Below are 18,469 nucleotides of genomic sequence, written 5' to 3'. Positions count from 1 at the left end.
ATCAGTGGGACCTCGATTTAAGGTTGTGTTCAGAGGATAAGTAGATTAACTTGAGAAACAGAATACAGATTTTTTTAAGAATGACATTAACAAACAGGAGTAAATAAAAATAAAAAACAAATTCAAAGAAAATGCACAAAAACATAAATAACCCACTAATTGAAATAGAAATCAGCTAAAGCAAACAATCTGACCAGAACTCAAATCATGTCCCTATTTTTGGTCATTGGCACATACTCTTGATTCTGAATTTATCTGCATGAGCTGATCACTGACATATTTAAACTGGAGGCATATGATAAAGTTAAAGATAATCATGAGGAATATAGAACCTGTCAGGGGGAGATTAGTAAGGCTAAAATGAAATATGAAACGCTGTCGAAAAATAGACAAGAGGGAAAAGAGGCTTTGGTTACAAGGTTTCAATATTTGTATGTACCAATGTTGTATTTGGATGACAGATCTGTTAGTGTAATTGTCTTTCTGAAGAAGGATGAGGAGGATAAACTGGGTAACTAAAACAGTTAATCTTTCAGGTGTAGGTGAACCCTTTAAAATACATAATTTGAGATAAAGTTATTGAACATGCAGTGATGTGAGGGTCAATTAACACAGCATTGTGAAAAGCAACTCCAGTTTGACAAATTTTAAAAGACTAACTGAAAATAAAGGGAATGTCATATGTGTAATTTCAGAAGCTTCAAGTAAAATTTGTTTTTTCCCCTAGGCATTAAAATCATGCCTTCAGGGAAGGAAATCTGTCACTGGGCCTGAAACATGAACTCTTTCTCTTCCTTTAATGTTGCCAGACCTGCTGAGTTTTTCAAGCAATTTCTGCTTTTGTTTAAAGAAATCTGTTATCCTTACCCAAGGTGGTCTATGAGTGACTCCAGATCCACTGCATTGTGTGGTTGACTCCACACTGCCCTCTGGGCAATTAGGGATGGACAATAAATGCTGACCTAGCCAGCGATGCTCACATACTCTCGATGCTGGTGTTCATGTGTTCATTATAATCATAGGCACCAGTGTGTCTGGGCCCAAGCTAAACAATTCTGAAGTAGTGTAGCTCATTTCTCTCAGGATGCCATGCTATAAGAGAACTGTACAAAGTTAAAAATCACACAATACCAGGTTATAGTCCAATAGCTTTAATTGGAAGCACTAGCTTTCAGAGCATCGCTCTGATGAAGGAGCAGTGCTCCGAAAGCTAGTGCTTCCAATTAAACCTGTTGGACTATAACCTGGTGTTGTGTGATTTTTAACTTTGTACACCCCAGTCCAACACCGGCATCTCCAAATCATAAGAAAACTGGGCTCAGTAAGTGGGAATCTGAGAACATTATACCATTCAGGGATATGCCGTATACAGGGATAATGTCATAAGCATGACCCTGAAAGGTATATCTACTGTAAATTTATAAGGCCATAAGAAATAGGAACAGGAGTGGGCCATTTAGTTCCTCTGCCATTCAATAAGATCATGGCATTCCTTACATCCACTTGCCTGCCTTTTCTTTGTAACCCTTGATTCCTCAACTATTGAAAAATCTATCCATCTCAGCTTTAAATATGTTCCCACAACTCTCTGTGGTAAGGAGTTCCAAAGACTCACAGTGAATGAAGAAATTCCTCCTCATCCTAGTCTTATGTCGATGTAAATAGACATAACACAACAATTGAGAATGCAAAAGAGCTTAGAGGAATTTCTACGCACAGTGGATTATTGAAAGGCAGGATAGTTTGTTGCAAGAAATGATTGAGGCAGGGATGATTGTCATTTGAGATCACGGAGCCAATGCCCAGTGTACTGTTTCCATTAGGGTTCATGTGTATCTGGCTACTCAGATGCCTAATTGTTGCAGTGTGAGGTTCGTGAGGCTGGTGGGTCGAGGAACTCAACTCCCATCACGTCTGCAATGTTATTATCCTGGAGTAGATGCTTGCTCATAGAGGGTGTTTCCATTATAAATATTTTTGAGTTCATATGGGTAGTTTAGCATATGTAACTGGTCATATCAAAAACTGGATGATTTATTTTCAGACTCTAAGGCCACAGCTTAGGAGCAGAAATAGCTCATTTGGCCCGCTCTCCTACTTAATGAGATCGTGGCTGATCTAATAATCCTCAACTCCTCTTAGCTGTCTTTTCCACAAAACATTTAGATTCCCATGCTGATTAAAAATCTGTCCATCCCAGTCTTGAATAAAATGATGCAGTCTCGACACCTGGCTGTGGTAAAGCATTTGAGATTCACTCCCCTCTAAGAGGAGACATTCTTCCTCATCTCTGTCTTCACCGTAGTGGCTGACACTAAGGAAAAGGTGCTGGGATTGCAGAAAGGCCTGAAAGTGGATAAGTTACCCAAACCAATTGGACTACACCCCAGAATTATAAAGAAATTAGCCGAGGAGATTTTAGAGGCAAATGAGGAGATCTTTCAGGAATCCCTAGAGTCAGGGAGGGTCCCAGAGGACTAGAAAATGGCTCATGTAACATCCCTGCTAAAGAAGGAAGGGAGGCAGAAGACAGGAAACTATAGGCTGGTTAGCCTGACCTCGGTCATTGGTAAGATTTTAGAGTCCATTCCTAAAGAAAAGATTGCGGAGATTGGAAGTGCATGGTAAAATAGGGCTGAGTCAGCATGGCTTCATCAAGGGGAGGCCAAGCCTGACAAACCTGTTAGAATTCTTTAAGGAGGCAATGAATGAGTTGGTCAAAGGAGAACCAGTGGATGTGATTTATTTGGATTTTTCGAAGGCCTTTGACAAGATGCCGAACAGGAGGCTGCTGAATAAGATAAGAGCCCCTGGTGTTAGGGGCAAGGCACTGGTATGGATATAGGATTGGCTGACTGGCAGAAAGTGAGGGTAGGGATAAAGGGGTCTTTTACAGGATGGCAGCTGGTGAGTAATGGAGTTCTACAGGGGTCAGTTTTGGGACCATGACTCTTCACGTGGTACACTAACAATCTGGATGAAGGAACTGAGGGCATTGTTGCTAAGTTTGTGGATGACACAAAGATAGGTGGAGGGACAGGTAGTGTTGAGGAAGCGGGGAGGCCACAGAAGAATTTGGACAGGAGAGTGGGCAAAGAAGTGGCAGATGGGACACAATGTGGGAAAATGTGAGATAATACACTTTGGTAGGAAGAATACAGGCATGAAACTGTTTTTTAAATGGGGAAAGGCTTTGGAAATCTGAAGCACAAAGGTACTTTGTGAGAATTACAAAGGATTCTCTTAAGGTTAACATGCAGGTTCAGTTGGAAGTTAGGAAAAGGCAACTGTAACGTTAGCATTTGTTTGAAGAAAGCTAGAATACAAGAGCAGGCATGTACCACTGAGGCTCCATAAGGTTCTGGTCAAACTGCATTCAGAATATTATTAGAGGTTTCAGGCCCTGTATCTAGGGAAGGGTGTGCTGGAATTGGAGGAGAGTCCAGAGGCAGTCTAAAAGAATGATCCTAGGGATGAAGGACTTGTCATGTGAGGAGCTATTGAGGATTCTCGGTTTGTATTTGGAGTTTAGAAGGATGAGGGAGGATGTGATTGAAACTTACAGAATATTGAGAGGCCTGGATAGAGTGGACATGGAGGAGATATTTCCACAGTAGGAGAGACTAGGACCAGAGTACACAGCCTCTGAGTGAAAGGACAATTCTTCAGAACTGTTAGGGTGGGACAGTAGTTCAGTGGTTAGCACTGCTGCCTCGCAGCACCAGGGACCTGCGTTCGATCCCAGCCTCGGGCAACTGTCTGTTTGGAGTCTGCACATTCATCCTGTGTCTGCATGGGTTTCCTCCGGGTGCTCTGGTTTCTTCCCACAGTCCAAAGACATGCAGGTTAAGTGAATTGGGCATGCTAAATTGCCCATAGTGTTAAATGCAGTGGTGAGGGGCAAATGTAGGGGAATGGGTTTGGGTGGGTTATTCTTTGGAGGATCAGTGTGGACATATTGGGCCAAATGGCCTGTTTCCTCACTGTAGGAAATCTAACCTAATCAAAAAACAACTGAGATGAGGAGGAATTTCTTCAGGCAGCGGGGGGTGAATTTGTGGAACTCAGGCCAAGTCATTTAAGACCGAGACAGCTAGGTTCTTGGTTGGTAAGGGGATCAAGGGCTACAGGGAGAGGGCAAGAGAGTGGTGTTGAGAAATGTATCAGCCATGATTGAATGGTGGAACAGAGTCGATGGGCTGAATGGCCTTTTATTCTAATTTGTTACAGTCTTATGGTCTAATTGAACACATTACTCCAGATGTGCCCTAACCAAAGCTCTGTCCCACTCCAAAATGCATCTTAATATGGCCAAGAGGGTGTTTCCGTTTAACTTTGAGTATTTTTGATTGTGTACTGAAATGGGAAAAGGACTGTTTTAAAACCAAGGATTGATTGCCGCAATTTTAAAAAGCAAGTAACCTGACATTCATTGTAAGTGCTGTTTACCCAACTATTTGTTCAAGCAGCTATGGAAGCCGAGTTTCGCAATGAGCTTGATCCAAGAGGTATGTGATAATGGAGCTTTGGCTGGCAACACGAGCTGATTGACTTGTGAAATAATAACCAAGTGTTGATGATAAAGAGCTTCTGCCTGTCATGTGATGGACTCCCAGGCTGAACAGCTAGGAGGGGTTGAGGGGGATTAATCTCTTGGCAGAAGTGATTGGATCTCCACAAAGACAGGAACTGTCTCCTTTCTCTGTAGTAAAAAATGATCTTAAACTTGAAGAGAGCCAGTGTCTTTCCCCTTTCCATTTGCTGTAAACTGTGAATTTTAATCAGTAAGTGAATGACCTTCATAAATGTGAACCAGTTACCCTGTGCCTCCTGTAAATAAATGAAAGTAAAGATTGAGAAGCAGCATTATCTTCAGCACAAGAATCATCTTACAAATCCTGGGAACAGGGACCACATTTCCTATCTTTCCCTCACTTGTTTTCTTTTCATCTGTATGTGTGTGTAGCGGGGAAGTTTGATAAGTGAGTTATAGTTTTAGCTAGGTAAAACAATGACTGCAGATGCTGGAAACCAGATTTTGGATTAGTGGTGCTGGAAGAGCACAGCAATTCAGGCAGCTCCTCGGATGCTGCCTGAACTGCTGTGCTCTTCCAGCACCACTAATCCAAAATATAGTTTTAGCTAGTACAGTTGTGAATGGTTTGTAATTGTTTATCTATAGTCAGAATCTATTTATTTGTAATAAATAGTTGTTCTTATTAAGTCCAGAAACCTGGTCCATGTTTTTTATGAACCTTGGTCTAAAACGCAGGTAGAGTGGGGAGTTCTGCATACTTTTAAACATTTTATTCTGGAATAGCGAGGCTTGATTTCTAAGGGGCTGCCCCAGCGAGGAGTAATACTTATACTTTATATGGAGTGTATCAAATGGATTTTTCAATCAATACTTTGAGGAACCATATCCGAGGCTGAGCATCCTAGATTTGGTATTATACAAGGAGAAAGGGTTAATTTCAATCATATTATGAGAGGTTGTTTATAAAAAAGGAACCATAGTATAATCAAATTCTTTATTGGAATAGAAAGGACACTAGTTCAATCCAAAGTTCGGGTCCTAAATCTAAACGAAACTATAAGGTAGACAGGGAGATTTGGCTGTGATAGCCTGAGTAATTTCATTTAAAGTTGTCACAGTGGACAAAGAATGGTTAATATTTTTATGCAACAAATGCCGACATTGCAGCAGTGATACATTCATTTCGGCTTAAGAAACTCAAAGGGAAAAGTGGCTCAACTAAAGTTAACAAAATAAATTAAGGATAGTGTTAGATCCAAAGAGGCACTGTATAAAGTTGCTGGACAAAGTTACAAACCTGAGGATTGGGAACAATTAAGAATTCAGCAAAGTAGACCAAGAGGTTGATTAAGAGAGTAAAAATAAAGACTAATCTTGCAAGGAACATAACCTTTGACTGTAAGAGTTCCTATGTGTTAGAAAGTAAAAGATTAGTGAAGACAAGTGAGAATTGGTAATGGAGAACAAGACTCTAACTTTGCTCGTTGTTTTAAGCCCTGTAACATAGATATTCCAGAAGAGATGCAGCTGGTCAAACCACTTGGTTTTAAGCAAAGGCTGTTTCTTGGATCAGCAGCCTCAAAACACTGCCTGACTGCTTTCAATGAATAGCCAGACCAAACAAGAGAAAAGCTGAGCTGGGAGAACTGGCCACTTCCCTTTTAATGTACAATTGTTCCGTTTTAAAAACTTGAAAGCCTTCTGTCTGAGGCAGCATCTGTTAGCTATTATCAAATTGGCCCTAAAACCTTTCAACCCTAGACTTTACGACCTCTCTGAAAAAGAACCCAAGGACAGCATAGCCTTGTGAAAAGAGCAGCTTTATCACTTTCTGTGTAGAATTTTCAAGCACAGAATGGCTATGGAAGACAGGCCACAAAATATATTTAAGAAAAAGATGGATTTCTGGAAGCTGAGTGCCAAAGGGTATGGGAATAGAGCAGGAGAATGTCATTGGGGAAGGATCAACCATGATCATGTTGATTAATGGAGTATGTGCAAGAGGCCAGGTAGTCTAATCCAGCTCCTCATTTCAATGTTCCTAGGTTCCGAGGTTTCTATCTCCATTGACATTGATCCAAACTTTTTGTTCACCGTGGAAAGAGCTGGAGAAAAAAAACGCTTATAGTTTAGTTTTTGATAGTGGGACAGTCTCTCATATAAAGATAGGGTTTAGATCAGAGTGGTGCTGGAAACGCACAGCAGGTCAGGCAGCATCCGAGGAGCAGGAAAACCGACGTTTCGGGCAAAAGCCTTTCATCAGGAATAGAGGCAGGGAGACTCCAGGGTGGAGAGATAAATGGGGGGAGGGGGGGCTGGGGCTGGGGAGAGGGTAGCATAGAGTACAATAGGTGAATGGGGGTGGGGATGGAGGTGATAGGTCAGAGAGGAGGGTGGGGGAAGGTAATAAAGAGTACAATAGGTGAGACTCACTGAGATTCTTGTGGACAGAGGAGGCGAACTTCTTCAAGGTAGGCATCTTTGCAAGAGGATTTGCAGTAAGGTTGAAGTCAACTAGGCAAAAGTGAGGACTGCAGATGCTGGAAACCAGAGTTTAGATCAGAGTGGCGCTGGAAAAGCACAGGCAGGTCAGGCAGCATCTGAGGAACAGGAAAATCGACGTTTCAGGCAAAAGCCCTTCATCAGGAATAGAGGCAGGAAGCCTCTAGGGTGGAGAGATAAATGGAGAGGGGGGGAGGTGGGGCTGGGGAGAAAGTAGCATAGAGTACAATGGGTGAATGGAGGTGGGGATGGAGGTGATAGTCAATCCCATGGGGTCTCCTTGTATCTTTTGGCCATGTGTGAGCACATGGTGGACTCATGTCTCCTCTTACTGGATTTAATCAGGAGGCGTACCAGGTAGAGTTTCCTGGAAGTATATGTAGATACATCTCTAACTGCTGGACTGCATTGGGAAAATTATGCAACTGGCTTTTTTCCCACTACTTGGAATTTAAAACCTAAGCTAGTTTAGTAGGTATTACCTCATTGGTTTGTCCCCTATATCAGCATTTATTTTCTGTTCTAATAGCATTTCAGAAAGGGAGGCGTGAGTTGCCAGCTTGTGGGTTCACAGTACTGTTGGGAGGGGTGTCCCAGGATTTAGATCCAGTGACAGTGAAGAAACAGTGATATTGTTTCAAAGTCAGGCTGGTTTGTAGCTTGGCATGGTGGTGTTCCCATGTATCTGCTGCCCTTATCCTTGGTAAGTGGTAGAGTTAGTAAGTTTGCTGTTGAAGGACTCTTGATGAGAAGCTACGTATGTTATGTAGATAATACACACTGATGCTACTAAACATTGATGGTGAAGAGAGTAGTTGCTTGTGGATGTGACGCCAATCAAGTGGGCTGCTATGTCCTGGTTGATGTCAAGCTTCGTTAGTTGTATGATCTGCACCCATCCAGGCAAGTGGGGAGTATTCCATCACACTCCTGACTTGTAGATAGTGGACAGGCTTTGAGGAGGTGAGTTACTCACTGGAGTATTCTGACCCTCTGAATTGCTTATGTAGCCACTGTGTTCATATGGCTGATGTGGTAAAATGTGTGGTCAGTGCTAACTCTCCAGCATGTTGATAATGGGAATTGAGCAATGGTTAATCCATTGAATGCCAAAGGATGATGGTTAGATTCCTTCCGGACTATACACCCCCACAACATATCATACCCAAGGACAGTCATAGTGTCTTTGTGAATATATTCTGTAAAGTATGATCCTGTGAGGATGACTGACTTTCCCAATTCTGGTGTAAACCCTCAGTTGTTAGTAAGGTGTGCCTTGCAGGGTTGTGTATGTTGGTGTCATTTCTAGGGACCAGTTTGATGTCAGGCGGTCTGTCAGGTTCATTCATTTTTCTTGCAGTTTGATGTGACTGGGAGCTCGCGTGGCCATCACAGAATTAGCCACATTGCTGGGGGGGGGGAGGTGGAGCCATATGTAGGCCAGACCAGGTCTGGACAGTCGATTTCCTTCCCTGAAGGATGTTAGTGAACCAGCTGGGCTTATACAATGTTTGATAATGGTTTCTTGGCACCATATATGATAGTCACTTTTTAATATCAATTGAACTCAAATTCCACCTTACGCTGTGCATTAGGCATTGCACCTATGTGTCTGGAATTCAGCCTAAACCTCTCGTAACCCTATGCCACCAGCTCTCCTCTGCTGAGGATCAGTAAAGCAGAACATCTCTCTTGTTTTTCAACAGCATCCTGTCTCTGTAGAAATGGAGCTAACTCTGAACTTAATAATAGAGTTGAATGATTACAATATACAACAGGGAATAACTATCAATGGGGCAAATAGAAAGTAGGGAGATAGGATAGTGAAGAAGGCGTTTGGTACGCTTTCCTTTATTGGTCAGAGTATTGAGTACAGGAGTTGGGAGGTCATGTTGCGGCTGTACAGGACATTGGTTAGGCCACTGTTGGAATATTGTGTGCAATTCTGGTCTCCTTCCTATTGGAAAGGTGCTGTGAAACTTGAAAGGGTTCAGAAAAGATTTATAAGGGTGTTGCCAAGGGTTGGAGGATTTGAGCTATAGGAAGTGGTTGAATAGGCTGAGGCTGTTTTCCCTGGAGCATCGGAGGCTGAGGGGTGACCTTATAGAGTTTTATAAAATTATGAAGGGCTTGTCTGTAGTATCCTCATCGACTGCTTTTTATTATTCATTCATGGGATATAGGCATCACTGGCTGGACCAGCATTTATGGCCCATTCCTAGCTGCCCTTGAGAAGGTGGGGGTGAGCTGCCTTCTTGAACCACTGCAGTCCACAATGCCCTCAGGGAGGGAATTCCAGGATTCTGTCCCAGCAACAATAAAGGAACAGCAGTTTTTTCCAGGACAACATGGTGAGTGGCTTAGAGGGAATGTGCAGGGGCTGGTGTTCATGTATCAACTGCCCTTGTCCTTCTGGATGGAAGTGGTTGTGGGTTTGGAAGGTGCTGTTTAAGGATTTTTGCCTTAGTCCAGAAGAGATCCACAAGAGTCGTTCCATGGATGAGGAACCTCGACGAGATGTACCAATTGGAGAAGGTGGAACTGTTCTCCTCCAGAGAAAAGATTGGCCTGGAGACATCCAAAATCATGATGAGACTGGTCAGAGCAGAGAGAGAAACAATTCTCATTGGTGGGAAGTTTGAGAACCAGCATTAGTGACATGAAGACAACCTTTTTTATCCAACAAGTGTTTAGGATCTGGAATTGCACCTTTGTTGAGGAAACGTTTACAGAGGAAGGCTGGGGTGCTGTTTGGATTGTGTGAACAGGTACAGGCAACTTTCTACAGTGATATTTTACTGCGCGATTTTCTGTAGTGTGAGAGCTTGCTCTGACAGAGAGCAAACGCGGATACAATCAGCCCAGTGTTCTCCTTCTGTGCTGTAGCTATTTCATCTTTCTATGATGCTGTAACAGCACCAGTCTCGTCAGGGAATCTCATCAGGAGAGATGTTCCAATCAGAACAGGGACAGAAAGTTAACCTAACTCTTCAAAGGTTTCTTCATGAACATGGTAGGGCAGGGCTGTCCCACCTCCCCCAAGGAAACCTACTGTTTCTCCTGTACGATACTGCTCATACACACCTTGGAAATGCCCCATTATCCATTTCTCAAATTATTTTGCTGGGATCCATTACTGCAGGTTTATAACAGTGTTTTCTGGTTAAATTAACTATTTTGAAGAATTATTCATTAAGAACATTTTCAATTTATCTTGCTTTTGACTCCTGTATATTTTAATTGTTGCTTTTTTCTGCAAATTATCTGCCTCTCATCAATGATTTTCCTATTCTAGGGTCACATTGACTACACTGGTCCTTGTTATGGACGGGATTGTTCGGTCTGCCAGTGTTTCCCAGCTAAAGGAGCCCAGGTATGTGAACAGCTCCATTAAAGCTAAAGGCAATATGTTCTCTGTCATGACATATATGTAACTAAGACAGGAGAGACATGCCCTCATAATCCCTAAATCAGTCATTGCCAGGACATGTTAAGTTATGAAATTCTTTTCTTGTCAAGATTAGAGCTTTTGACCGAAACATCATTTTTTCTGCTCCTCAGATGCTGTATGACCTGCTGTGCTTTTCCAGCACCACTCTAATCTAGTCTCTAATCTCCAGCATCTGCTGTACCCACCTCTGCCTCAATTCTTTTCTTGCCTCAGTCTTGTGATCCAGACACAAATAAAGGATTCGATAGCCCTTGGTGGTATCTAAGCCTTGTTTCTAGATTTACTTTATCTTTTCTTTCACACTTTTTGACCTTGAAGCATCCTGAATTACATTTCTTATCTTCCTTCAGTTGATGCAAATATATAATTTGATCTTATTTTAAAGGAATGATGTCATCTTCTCATTAATGACAATTTGAGGGAACAACATTTTTTCTGAATATCTGACAGTGTTGGGGTGTTAAAAATGCAAAAAGAGAATTTTATGGCTATGTTTCAAATCTATTAATTTACACAGGGGAGGTGATGGTCTAGTGGTATTATTACTAGCCTATTCATTCAGAAACCCAGGGAATGCTCTGTGACCTGGGTTTGAATCCCACCATGGCAATAACAATCTGGAAACAAGAATCTAATGATGACCATGAAGTTGTTCACTACTGCTCTTTTGCGAAGGAAATCTACCATCCATACCTGGTCTGGCCTACATGTGACTTCAGACCCACAGCAGTGTGGTTGACTCTTAATAGCCCTGTGGAGGCAATTAGGAAGTGCCCACATCCAATGAATGAATTTTTTTAAAAAAACTAAAATGTTGCAAAAATCTATAACAACATCCTTCTTGCCCAATTAAAAAAAAGACTTGCTACTGGGGTGTGGTCCTGCCACACTGTTTTCAGTGTATTTGAAAGTTCTGATGTGAGTCACTGAGTGCATGCAGTTGAGAAGGACTGATGCCATGTGAAAAACACTCTGATCTATAACTGTTGGGTTAGATTACATCTTCAAAATTTCTCCATGCATTTATTAGTAAAAATGCTTTTCCACAAAGTGGACATTCAAACACATTTGAAAACACTTGATGCATTCTTAATGGATGGATACACAGCAGTTTTTTTTATTGAGGGCAAATTATTGTGACCTCATCTCCACAACTTTGCCAATCACCAGTCTGTCATTAGGAGGGAGGAAGAAAAACACTCCCAGAAGATGACTTGTTGCAATGGAATGTGATGGCATATATAGCAAGCTCTGACATGAAAAGTGGACAGATTTAGACTATTGCTGAGAGAGGAACCTTTGAGTTCATCAAGGGATCCAGAATCATTGTCCCATTATACAATGGCCTTCCACCCATCAACAGTGACTAGATTCCCTACAGTGTGAAAACAGGCCCTTCGGCCCACCAAGTCTACACTGACCTTCCGAAAAGTAACCAGACCCATTTCCCTCTGAGTAATGCACCTAACGATATGGGCGATTTAGCATGGCCAATTCACCTGACCTGCACATTTGTTTTGGACTGTGGGAGGAAACCAGAGCAAACCCATGCAGATACAGGGAAGATGTGCAAACTCCACACAGACAGTCACCCGAGGCTAGAATTGAACCTGGGTCCCTGGTGCTGTGAGGCAACAGTGCTAACCACTGAGCTACCGTGCCACCCTAAGTACAGTTCAGGAATAATTCATTGGTTGTGAAGTGCCCTGGTACATCTTCATATTATGAAATACACTTTCTAACTGATCTGGTCTTTTTAAAAGAAAATCCTACTTCCTGTTTGTCTGATTTCTGATAAAAAGGGTCATGTTGGATACTCCATATATACAACCGTGCTATTTACATGAAACATTTACAGAGCTGCATAGGCAGGACTAGGTCAGGCAGTGGAAAGGCAACGGCTACAGGAGAGAAATCTCCTTTCAATTACTAGGAGTCATGAGTTCAAGGTGAGGGGGAAAGGTTTCGGGGAGATATGTGTGGAAAGTTCTTTATGCAAAGGGTGGTGGGTACCTGGAATGCGTTGACAGTGGAGGTGGTAAAGGTGGGCACGATAGCATCATTTAAGATGTATTTAGACTGATATGTGAATGGGCAGGGAGCAGAGGAATCTAGATCCTTAGAAAATAGGTGACAGGTTTAGGTAGAGGATCTGGATCAGCGCAGGCTTGGAGGGCCTGTTCCTGTGCTGTAATGTTCTTTGTTCTTTGTTCTCCCATTATACAACATTTCTTATCATTCTCTGGAACAGTGCTTCCAGCAAGAACTGAGGAAGAATACTCTAGTCACTTTGACTCAATCTGCCATGAAAATATCAGACCAAAGGCAATTCTCAATGCAAAAGCAATAAACATTCCTACTCTAGTATCCAAAAATTCTAACAACAAAGCACCTGTGTTTCTTTTCAGAGTTGTAATCTCAGGGTGATGCAGGGTGTTTTGGTATAATGCATATTTCGCTAATGTGAATTGGCTATAATGTGATTGAAGAATTGAGTGCCGTTTGGATAATGTGAACTATCTACTGAATAGATAGATATAGGCAATTTTCTATTGTGACATTTTACAGCGTGATTTTCTGTAGTGTGATGTTGCAGAGCAACACAACTGTCACATTATAACAGATGCCCTGTAGCCCAGTATATGAGAGGGAAAGTGTGTGGAAACGTTGAAAGGGTACAAGCAGTTAGGATGACTTGGGAAGTTGCGACAGAAGGTAATACAGATATTGTGTTATTTGTCATTCTTGATTGTCTCTGCTGTCTCCTAGTGGCTATTCGGAGCTATTTCCAATAATTTCCAGGTTCATATTATTTTTACTAGGTCTTTCAGAAACAAAATGCAAAAATTAGAAATTATTTTCTTTATCTTTAAATGATATTCTACCTTTTCTCTCATTGATTCTACCCACGCTACATTCTGTTCCTCCAGATGAAAGCAGACAGTCACCTATTGAAAATGAAGCAATTGGACAGAAACTGAATGGAAACCTTGCTGTTACTCATTGGCTTTATTGTATTTTTCCCTCCTTCCCAATGAGGAAATGGATAGCATTATCAAGACATTTCTCCCACTGGCATTGATAGAAACTGCAAGCCCAGAGTCCATCCTGTGTAATGCTGACTGGTGAACTCCCTCTGTGTCTTTTAGATTAGATTACTTACAGTGTGGAAACAGGCCCTTCAGCCCAACAAGTCCACACCGACCCTCCAAAGAGTAACCCACCCAGACCCATTTCCCTCTGACTAATGCACCTAACACTATGGCCAATTCACCTGACCTGCACATCTTTGTGACTGTGGGAGGAAACCGGAGCACCCAGGGGAAACTCACGCCGACACAGGGAGAATATGCAAACTCCACACAGACAGTTGCCCAAGGCTGGAATTGAACCTGGGATCCTGGTGCTGTGAGGCAGCAGTGCTAACCACTGAGCCGCCGTGCCACATTTTACAAGCTGTCTGTCTGTAACCTGGCACCATCCTGGACTCACTTCATTGTACAGCCAGCTGGCACTGTCAGAGAGTGAGGGAGGGGGTGAGAGGGGCTGCGGGAGGGGGTTAACACTTTTATTTATGCATTGTCTGGTTTTAAATCCAGCGCAATCATGTCATTGTTGTCAGTGCTACTCTAACATCTTAAATCTAATTAATGAAACATCATTATTCCTGATTTCATCATTATTCATTATTCCTGATGACATTGGATAGAAATAGAATGCAAGAAGGCACTGTCCGAGGGCAGAAAACATGTAAATCCTTTAAATTGACTCTTGGAGGGTTAGACTCCACATTTTATGAACAGATATATATCTAATATTTGTTTTCAAAAGGGGCATTGTGTGAGTAACAGGAAGGACAGCAGTTCCTCTGCTCCTTCATTCTCCTGCCCATGTACAATCATTCCACTGACTACACTCGGATGTTTGTATGGAGCCTTCGCTTACAGTGAGTAACACCTCCAGGTTTACTGTAACATGCAGAATTTCCACATCACATTGGAAAATTATATAATGGGACTTCTTCGAGAGTTCCTCAGAGATGATCAAAAACTGAACTGGACCAATCACAATAATACATTGGCTCCAATAGGTCAGAGGCAGACTATTGTACAGTGAGTAACTCACCTCCCATCCCCTCAAAACCTATCTATCAGCCTCCCTCACCGCCCACCCCCAAAATATTCACCCCCTCCCTCATGCCCTGACGGTTCACCACCATCCCTCACCCCACGACAATGCTTGCCCCCCCCCTCCCTCATGCCCCAACAGAGTTCACTCCCTCCCTCACACCCCAATAGTCCTTACCCCCTCCCTCACATCCTGGCAGTGCTCACCCCCTCCCTCACGCCTCGACAGTTCACCCCCTCCTCATGCCCCAACAGTTCATCCCGCCTTCCTCACCAACCCCCTCCAACAATGCTCACCCCCTCCCTCACACCCTGACAGTTCACCCCCTCCCTCACGCCCCGACAATGCTCACCCCCTCCCTCACACCCTGACAGTTCACCCTCTCCCTCACGCCCTGACAGTTCACCCCCTCCCTCATGCCCCGATAATGCTCACCCCCTCCCTCACACCCTGACAGTTCACCCCCTCCCTCACACCCTGACAGTTCACCCCTCCTTCCTCACCAACCCCTTCTAACAATGCTCACCCAGCCCCACTCTCTGACAGTTCACAAAACTAAATTCGCAACTGTGGTGCAATGCTCTGCACTTGCCTGCATCGGTGCAGCTCCAACATTAAGCAGCTGTTCATCGACCTGGGCAAAGCAACTGACTCAATTTGTATCATGTCCACCTCCTTCAACATTCCCTGCCTCCAACACTCAGTTGCAGCAGTGTGTACCATCTACAAGATGCACTATAGTAAATCACCGAGGCTCCTTAGACAGCACCTTCCAACCCCCTGACCACTACCACCTGTAAGGACAAGGGTAAGCAGGTACGTGGGAAACACCAATCTATTACACACCATCCTGACACAGGAGTGTCTCCCCATTTCTTCAGCGCTCGGTAAAGAATCTAGTTGACCCAAAACCCCACTGTGGGTGACCTTACTGCAGCAGTGCAAGAGGCAGGTCACCCCCACCTTCAGAAGGACCATTAGGCCTAGTCAATAAAAGCCAACAATGTGCATATTTCCAAGTCTGAATAAATGCTACCCCAAAGGTCACAGCTGTTGGTGCAACTCACCATTATTCTAATGAGGTCAGAGGATCCAGATTGATCCAGGTCCATAGCTTTGTAAAGCATGTACAGTCTACACGATAATGGGGCATGATCTAAACTTTAGGCTCAAACATTAATCAATGCACAACTATTTTACATGAATTGATGTCTGGACTATGTTTAAGAAAAGGTGACAGTGCTACTCTGGAAAGTTCATAGTATTATGCTTTATTGTGAAGAAGAATTGGGTACAAAAGTGGGGTGGTGATACTTCAGTTAGACAGGGCATTGGTGTGACAGAGTACATGATGCAACAATATTGATGTGTCGGAAACCATTCAGAGAAAGTTTACTAGACCAAAACAGAAGTTGTTGAAAAAACTCAGCAGGTCTGGCAGCGTCTGTGGGGAGAGAGAAAGCAGTTAACTTTTCGGATCCAGATGTTAAGTCTGTTTTCTCTCCACGGATGCTACCAGACCTGCTGAGCTTTCCCAACAGTTTCTGCTTTTATTTCTGATTTCCAGCATCTGCAGGTCTTTGATTTTATTTGTAAGACTAAGCCCTGGAATGAGTGGATTGCCTTAAGAGGAAAGACGAGGGAGGGCGGGCCTGTATCTTGTGTAATTTAAAAGAGTCAGAGGTGACTTGATTGGAACGTAAAATCCTGAGGAGACTTGATTGGGTGGATGTGGAAAGGATGTTTACTGTTGTAGGAGAATCTAAAACGAGGGGTCAAAGTTTAAACATAAGGACACACCTGTTTAAGAGGAAACATTTTTCTCAGAGGTTGAGAGTCTTCAGAATTCCCTTCTTCAAAAGGCAGGGATGAAGAATCTTTAGATATTTTTAAGGCAGAGGGAGATAGGTTCTTGATGATCAGGAGGATGAAAGATTATCAGGGACATGCAGGAGTGTAGAGTTCAGGTTAACATCAGATCAGCTCTGATCATATTGAATGGGGTTGGTACATTCACTCTAACCAAGAATGCAGAGCCAAGGTGGGTGGTGGAATTTGGATCCAGACAATCACGATTTCATTGGATGGAAGAACAACCAAGAAAAGCTAAACAGCTGACTCTGTTCCACTGTTCCTCCTGACTGAATATCTGTCTGTGGTTAGAAATGTTTCTGTTCATGTGCAGTGTAGTTTTTCTCTCTAATCACGCTTTACAAAACTGCTTGGGTGGGCTGTGACAGAATCTGTATGCTACATGCCATTTTGTTACAGCACATACCTGTAATCACCCAAGGGTATAGAACATGAGCTGATAGTTCTTTTTAAAGCAATTTTAACTTTTTAAAACAGCTGTTCAGCTGTAGTACTTTCTCATGGAACAGGAAAAAAGTATTTAGAATCATCAATCATTTTTATTTACAATCATCAGTTGACCTGTCTCCCCTAAGGAACGTGTTACTATGGTGTATCTCTGCTCAGACACAGTGGACTGAACTCCACAGTCAACAACAAGGAGATGAAGCTACCTGCTAACCTGAAAGGAAGATTTAAATAAAAGATGAGCAGGCTTCAATGGGTAGATTTTTTTAAAAACTCTGATGTGATTTCAGTTGGGGATCTATGGGCTTGAGCAACAGTTAATCCATTGGACAGACTGATCAGCCAATCAAGTTAAAGAATGATCAAACTTGATTTATAATTCACTTTTTAAACCATGTCAAAAAAAGTTGAAGAATAATTGCAAACACGTAGGATTAAGGTAGAAGGTAAAATGCTGTAAATAAAGTGTTAAAACCGGAATTTAATTTTTATTATCTTAAAAATGTGAAATTTTTAGTACTGTTGTGAGGGAATGACAGTACAGACGTGCAAAAATATGCTTTAGGGCTAAAGCTGTAATTTCTTTGTATGTAGGTTTTATTATGCAAACTCAGTTAGACCTCGCTGACCCAGGCTGAACATTTTCAATGGTTTTTGCAGTAAGAGTAATGAGTAAAAAATTGAAGTTCAAGCAAGTTACTGTTTCAATGTTGATGACCTTTGCCGGGAATGTAATGTGCACCCTGTGGAGAACATAGAACATGACAGAGCAGTACAGGCCCTTCGACCCTCGATGTTGTGCTGACCTGTGGAACAACGTGAAGCCCATCTAACCTACAATATTCCATTATCATCCGTATGTTTATCCAATGACCATTTAAATACCCTTAAGGTTGGCGAGTCCACTACTGTTGGAGGGAGGGAATTCCTTGTCTCTACTATTCTCTGAGTAAAGAAACTACCTCTGACATCTGTCCTATATCTATCACCCCTCAATTTAAAGCCATTTGTGCTAGCCATCACCATCCAAGGAAAAAGGCTTTCACTGTCCACTCTATCTAATCCTCTGATCATCTTGTATGTCTCTTTTAAGTCACCCCTTAACCTTCTCTCTAATGAAAATAGCCTCAAGTTCCTCAGTCTTTCCTCAGAAGACCTTCCTTCCAAAGCAGGCAACATCCCAGTAAATCTCTTCTGCACCCTTTCCAATGAAAAAGGAAATATCATTTAAAACAACTGATAGATTTCTGCATTTAACTGCAAGTGTGCATACCACAAGTTTGTTTCTTTTAGTTTAATTATATAATGATGGCAAACACTAATCATTTCACCATCATTCCAATTGTGAATTCCAGAAATTGTCTGATTTCAATGCATCAACATCCTGATAACCTTATTAAGTATTAAAAGTCTGAAATTATACCCTGATGTTGGTGTGCAATGGAAAATAGCCCTTGAACTATATAGCTTTCTTAAGTGTTATTAAATAACAGAGCCTGATTTTATGTTTAAAAAAGGACAGAATTTTAATT

At 42.3% G+C, this 18,469-nt stretch overlaps 1 protein-coding gene across 1 annotated transcript in view; it reads left to right on the top strand.

The window, feature by feature from the left end:
- LOC122555674 (uncharacterized) overlaps positions 1–18,469 on the top strand; it is a 260,338-nt gene that overhangs the window by 66,891 nt on the left and 174,978 nt on the right. Inside the window, exon 4 of the mRNA XM_087993923.1 lies at positions 10,335–10,412. Within this exon, the coding sequence (XP_087850049.1) occupies positions 10,335–10,412 (78 nt within the window). The remainder of the gene's footprint in view (positions 1–10,334; positions 10,413–18,469) is intronic.

Source organism: Chiloscyllium plagiosum, unplaced genomic scaffold, assembly GCF_037043375.1.
Source record: "Chiloscyllium plagiosum isolate Xiang-an unplaced genomic scaffold, Cpla_swu_hap1 HiC_scaffold_13, whole genome shotgun sequence".
Classification (NCBI taxonomy): Eukaryota; Metazoa; Chordata; class Chondrichthyes; order Orectolobiformes; family Hemiscylliidae; genus Chiloscyllium; species Chiloscyllium plagiosum.
The sequence above is the reverse complement of the archived record's forward strand: the minus strand, read 5'-3'. Positions and strand labels throughout refer to the sequence as shown.